Below are 6,786 nucleotides of genomic sequence, written 5' to 3'. Positions count from 1 at the left end.
CACAGGGAGTGGCACTAGGACTTGGGGCAGATTGGAAATTATATTGTGCATATACGCCCCAAAGCTCAGGACAGGTAGAGAGGATGAACAGAACATTAAAGGAGACCTTAACTAAATTAGCCTTGGAGACTGACAGGGACTGGGTGACTCTCCTCCCCTTTGCCCTATATAGGGTACAAAACTCCCCATATGAGATGGGACTTACCCCTTCGAGATCATGGTCCTCCACCTATTATCCCCAATTTTAAACATGAGGTGCTTGCTGAGTTTTATGATCAACTTCTTTTCTCCCTCCAAATGTTACAAAGAGCCCATGAGCAGGTATGGCCTAAGCTGAAGGCCCTCTACGAGACTGGGCCACCCCCTGACCCCCATCAATATCGACCAGGCAATTGGGTGTATGTGTGGAGACATCAACAGCAGACACTCCAACCTGGCTGGAAAGGACCCCACATCGTGATCCTGACCACTCCCATGGCTCTCATGGTCGACGGAATAACTCCATGGGTCCACTACACCAATGTCCGGCCAGCTGACCCCCACACCATTCTCAATGACTTTGTTCCAGTATGGAAGAGTAAGCCCAACAAGGACAATCCCCTAAAGCTAAGGCTGCGCCATTCTCACTTACCCCACTAATGTTGCTTCATCTCGTAGCCCCCTGCTTCACTTCACACACACACACACACACACACACACACACACACACAGGGATAGTCCAAGAATCTATGGCAAAGGTCAGGGAAAGTTTGGCTAAGTGAAAACGAGAACCAGAACAGCAACAAGGTTGGTTCGAATCCTGGTTCAATCGTTCCCCCTGGCTCACTACCTTGTTGATCACCCTAGCCAGGTCCCTGATAATCCTCCTCCTTCTCCTCACCTTCGGGCTCTGCATTATCAATAGATTACTTTTGTCAAAGACAGAATCAGTACAGTCCAGCTTATGGTACTTAGACAACAATACCAACCACTAGACCTTGTTACTAGACTAACCTGGACCCATGATTGGGTCCTTCTTTAGGTTCCACTGAGAGGGGGAAATGTGGAGGCTGAGAAAATTAGGGCCATTCAAGTTTAACATTGGCACAAGTATAGCCATTGTAGCTTCGGCAGCCATCTCAGGCCACTGTGACCAGGCCACTGTGACCAGGTACTGAATTCTACCTTACCCCGGCTACAGGCAAAATCACAAAGCACGCCCTTATCAGAATAAGGAAGCAAGAGCTTGTGAGACCTCTTTACTGTAGATTCTCACACCCCCACCCTTACTGAAAAACCCCACCTTACCCCTAGAACAGCCTATAAAAACTCAGCAGTAAGCCACCTCTGGGTCCAAGTCCCTGCTCTGCTGTGTCAGGTATACTTGGACCCAAGCTCGAGCTTGTTAATAAACCCTCATGTACTTGCATTGGTGTCGGCTCCTTGGTAGTTTTCTCAGATTCTCAATCTTGGGCACAACACACGTATGCTCCTTTGCTATGTCAGTCTGCTGCTCTTCCTGAAATGGAAAGAATATGCTGTCCTGTTTCATTGATGCAGGGCTTGGTTATGTGACTTGCTTTGATCAATGAAATATTAGTGGACATGCTAAGAGAAAAGGTTTGTGAATTTTGGTTTGTGCCCTATGGATTTTGTCAACCCTGTGAGAATATATGTAAGGTTGCTGCAGATCCTACCATGAAAACAGAAAAGAGGAGCAGATGTAAACATAGCTCACAGCTTAGACTCAAGCTCAGCTAGTCCAAATTAAGTTATCTTAAATAGATAATTATGAGTTTTGTTCTATAGATATGTATGTAGAATGCCGAAGTGACACATGTAAGTATCAAACACATTATTTAAACATAAAAATATTTTAAAAATTTTTACTTCCCTCTTACAAGCACCCAAATCAATTTCTCCCAATAAAACCAACATAAGCTATAATCTTTTTCCACTCCTTATGGAATATTTAAAGAGCAAATATTACTTATCTCAAAGACAAAGCTTCTCAGAAACAGACACGTATTACAGAGAACAAACTGGTAGTTGCCAGAGGGGAGATGGTAATGGGTAAAATGGATAAAGGAGGGGGGGGTACAGTCTTCCAGTTATGAAATGAATAAGTCATGGGAATGCAGGATAGGTACAGCATAGGAAATGTACTCAGTGGTATTGTAACAGATGGTAGCTATGTTTGTGGTGAGCAATAAAAAATACTTTAATAAAAAAGAAGTATATGGAGACTCCCGGGTGGCTCAGCAGTTCAACAGCTGCCTTCAGCCCAGGGAGTGATCTTGGAGTTCCGGGATCAAGTCTTGCATTGGGCTCCCTGCATGAAGCCTGCTTCTCCCTCTGCCTATGTCTCTGCCTCTCTCTCTGTATGTCTCTTATGAATAAATAAATAAAATATTTTAAAAGTATATGATTTAAAAAAAGATAAAGCTTCTATTTGTCCAAAATGCTCAAACCAGAATTTTTTCTAAAATAAAAGAGGATTTAACACAATAATATTGAAATCTACCATTTACTATTTAAGATGATGAAATATTGGTCCTCCAAATAAGTAAAGAGATGGAAGGACGTGGTGTTGAGCAGATGGGTCCCATGCCCATTGTTACCCCTGGACAACAGCTCAGCCCTGAGGTTGACTGTGACCAGTTCTTCCGGTTTGTGAGTTCCGTTGGCCAGCTAAGATCGGGGCTCCAGCTGGCAGGACAGGATGTAGCTCTCCTCTTCACTGAGCCACTTCCCAGACTGGAACCAGGCCCTAAGTGGATGCTTAGGCTCTATGTTGTAATGATCTGCAGCCACCTGGAGCAGCATGATCTCAGTCATGACTCTGTATTCCTTATTCTTCTTCTGGTGGTTGATCTCATTCTCCTCCAGGTACTCCTCCATTGCAGTATCCAGCATGAGCAGGTCAGTGAGGAAGGTGCCAAGGAATGGGACGACACCTTTCTTCTGCCACCCCCTCTTCCATGCTCTCTGGACATTTATCCCCAGGGTTCCAACTTTAGATGGTCGTTCCTGGATAAGCAGTTTTCTGCTCTGCGGATTGTCTTTGGTGCACATTGTTTTAAATGTTTGAAGTTTCTTCCTGGAAATTTTGGCCCATGTGTTCTTCAGGCGGTGAATTGAGGCACTCTACAGAGCAGAGAGGATGGCATGCATGGAGGAGTAGTTCCACAAGATTTGACAGGGCTTGCCCACCTTGATCCAGTGCTCCACCACCATGGCCCTGTCCCGGGCTGTCATGCGTGGGTTGCCAAGGCAGGTGGTGATGACACAGTTGACCACATCGTTGAACTGGGTGATGGTGGCACGGACTGTGCATACTAGGTGCTCATTGCTGGGTTCATTCCACTTGGACCAGATGGAGCCCAGGCACTGTTGGGGCACCACCTTCTTGAACAGATCTGCATCTATGGATGTCAATTGCTCTGCCGCCAGCTTGGGAGGGAAGTCCACGAGACCCGGCTTCTCCTCATGCAGCTGGTGCTCGGGGGGTTACGCACCAGTGGCAGGTAGCCTCTGGGGCTGACGGGTGGCTCTGTCTCTATGTTTAGGGATGGAGTTACAATTCTCAGGAAAGCTGGTGGTCGAACTGACTGCAGTTCATGCAGAAGAAGACATGAGCTCTTGTTCCAGATCTGGAACTGCTGATGGAGGAGATACTGGCTCTGACGCTGGCGGTGATGGTTGAAACAGAGCTAGGGGTGTTGCTAGCTCCATCAGAGGCCCTTTCTCTGGCTCTACAGCTGGAAGGAGCTGTGGAGCTGTCACCTCTGACTCTGGGAAGCATCAGAAGCCCAGGGGACCAAAGCATGGGCATTTCTGTGACTACCAAGAGCAGCCCAAAAGCTAAGTTCAGTTTGGTTGCTGCTTCGGTCCTGAACAAGTGACGAGCCACAACCACAAATATTTATACTATCTTTAGGTTCAGTTACATCAAAATACTTGCAAATTGTGAAAAAACTAGCCCCGTCTTTTTGCAGTAATTTTAAATATCTTACAAAATATTCGAGGAAACAGGTTTCTGATGAAATCGAAAAGTCAAGAAGAACTGAAGAATCAAATCCTATATTTTTCAATAAGAATAAGAAAATACAGTGTGGATTGTAGCCATATTCATGTGTGTGATGGTTCCACATTTCTTTTTCTTGGGTCAAGCCTTCAGTAGCTTTACACTGTCTGGTCAACTTTAGGTAGATGCCCAGTGATGCTTGGTGGCCTCCAGCATGTCATCATCTTGTTCTATGAAGACCCTGGAGATCCACTGACATGGATAGTGCAACTGAAGAGAGGACTGAAGATGAGGCTTTAAGAATGTCAATAACTGGGATCCCTGGGTGGCGCAGTGGTTTAGCGCCTGCCTTTGGCCCAGGGCGCGATCCTGGAGACCCGGGATCGAATCCCACGTCAGGCTCCCGGTGCATGGAGCCTGCTTCTCCCTCTGCCTGTGTCTCTGCCTCTCTCTCTCTCTCTCTCTGTGACTATCATAAATAAATAAAAATTAAAAAAATCTTTAAAAAAAAAAAAAGAATGTCAATAACTCAGACATGAAACTGTAAATCAACTTTTATTTCATTTGCTGAAGTACAACTTTGAAACTTGATTTCTAAGGATTTAATGATAAGTAGGCTTGCTGCTCTGAGAATCATGTGATCTGGACCATGGACACACTCACATGCAGGTTGAACTTCATCTCCACCAGAGCAGGGAGGTTTTCCATGGACAGACAACGTCTTCAATAAGCCCAAATCCACAGCTTGCAAAACAGCATCTGCTAAAGCCAACATGTCTACATCTAAATGCTGGTCTGGTGGCATCAGGGCAGGGCCAGATCCCTGACAAAGGTCTTCACCCACTTTCCAGAGAAGGCACTTTTTGATGAATATGATGAACTTCCTCTTGACAAAAACCTCAACAGGCCAGGTAATGACATCTAGCACACAAGAAAGTTTCAAAAATCAAATCTTCTGGCAAGTGAAATGTAGTTTCAGATGGATTCTGGAAGCTATAAGAAGTTCAAGCAATTCCAGTGAACATATCATGCTGTTTATTATTTTAGAGGTGTCTTGGCAGCTTTTGAAATGCAGAGAAAATAAGGAATTGTACAAAACTTCAAAAATAGTATCAAAAGGAGTCAGGAACTGCTTTAAAATCTCTGTTTCTTGTGAACATATATCTTTAAAGATTTCTTTTATTATAACAGTAAGGGTCCAGAGGCAATATACCGCCTTCTCGTTTTCAGGGTATTCAGAGAAATTCTTTTGGCAAAAAGCAACCCAGGAATTACTCAATGTTACCTTTTCCTTAATTGGAAGTATAGAAGTAGCCCAAGGCACTTTGCAGCTATGTGACATAACAATTTATCCGAGTTTTGGAACATACATGTTAACTTAGAATCAATGTAAGATGATTTTAGAAGAATTTTAATTACATCTCTATATTTTTCCTTTGCATGGGAGTCAGTTTCGACAGACAATATTCTGGTTATCATCACTTTGATTACTGTTAACTGACAGAGTGTTATTTCTGGGGCACTGCATATTGGTGAGTGTTTCTTCAAACACAGAGGCACTACAGAAATGGAAGCCAAATTGGCAGAGGATGGCTGATGCTTTCCCTGGACATCATAGTGGTTTGAGCATTCTGAAGAGGTGGTTGTAGAGCAATCTTGATCTAAAGATGCTGGGTTGAGATAATTTTTTTGGGGGGGTTAATAATTCTTTATTAGGATTCAGGTTCCAATTAAGGTAGAAAGCAGTGGCAAGAGGGGTGAAGGAAGGGGATGATGAGCTGATACCAGGCATGGCTAGCTGGACCACTGCCAGAGGCCTAATGGGAGCCCTGAGCTGGGGGTTGGGGTGGGGTAGGGGCCAGGGCTGGGGCCAGCCTACGGCCTGGACAGGGGTCAGTGGATGGTGTATCGTACATAAGGGAACCTCAACATCCTTGCCGCTCTTGTCGTTGCAGCACAGCTCAAGCACCAGTGCCCGCACATGGCGACCCAGTTTTCGCTTCCACACATGGCTTACAATCTCTGTCATCAGCTGATCCAACCATTCCTTGAGCTTGGCAGCTGGCACGAAGAAGGACTAGAGCTTGGACACACCCTGGGACAGCATGGTGATCTCCAATTTATGCTCTGTCTTAAAGTAGTCAGGAAACTGTTTGAGCGTCATCTCCTCACCATTAGGCTGCAGACCCTGGACCTCTCTTATCCAATTTGTTCAATTGTTTGTATTTTTCCTATCCTGTTTCTTTGCATGATGGCAGAGAATAGCTTTACACTTTCAAGGTATAACATTCCAAAGAGAAAGGTGATTAGAGAGCACAAATGCTTATATTTGTGGGTGGTGGCACAAATTTGACATCACTTTTTATAAACTATGATTTCTGTTTTAATTTTATCTCAATTTATTATTGCTACTCTTTAGTCATGAGTTTATTTAAAATAGTATCAATTCAAAATATATCCATGAGAATTTCCCTACAGAGTGTCATGTTAAATATATCACAAAAAAGTCTTGGCATTTCTACCGGCTGGTATACTATATTCTGATATAATTGACAAACTTGAGTGGTTGGAGTGAAACATCATATAGGATGAGATTTATGATTTTCTCTGGCCTATTATTTCCAGCAAAACTCTTTAATGTAACAGACTATTTATTTTAATATTAAGAATATTGCTTAATACCGGATAATACATGGAATTTGTAAGTAGACTATTTTGAAACAGACAAAAAAATCGTGATAATCTTTTTGTAACAGCTTTATTTAGGTAGAACTCACAAA

The 6,786-nt window shown here is 43.7% G+C and overlaps 1 protein-coding gene and 1 pseudogene across 1 annotated transcript; both read right to left on the bottom strand.

Moving 5' to 3' along the window:
- Nucleotides 1–2,670: 2,670 nt before the first annotated feature.
- LOC112673188 (ral guanine nucleotide dissociation stimulator-like) lies at nucleotides 2,671–3,814 on the bottom strand. The gene is given in 2 exon segments (XM_049107832.1): nucleotides 2,671–3,480; nucleotides 3,668–3,814. Coding segments are annotated over 2 exon segments (957 nt in total).
- A 721-nt stretch (nucleotides 3,815–4,535) lies between these two features.
- Nucleotides 4,536–5,224, bottom strand: LOC112673189 (protein Lines homolog 1-like; annotated as a pseudogene).
- Between the last annotated feature and the right edge of the window lie 1,562 nt (nucleotides 5,225–6,786).

This window comes from Canis lupus, chromosome X (genome assembly GCF_003254725.2).
Source record: "Canis lupus dingo isolate Sandy chromosome X, ASM325472v2, whole genome shotgun sequence".
In the NCBI taxonomy this organism is placed as follows: domain Eukaryota; kingdom Metazoa; phylum Chordata; class Mammalia; order Carnivora; family Canidae; genus Canis; species Canis lupus.
Note: the sequence above shows the minus strand (reverse complement) of the source record. Positions and strands in the feature narration are given on the sequence as shown.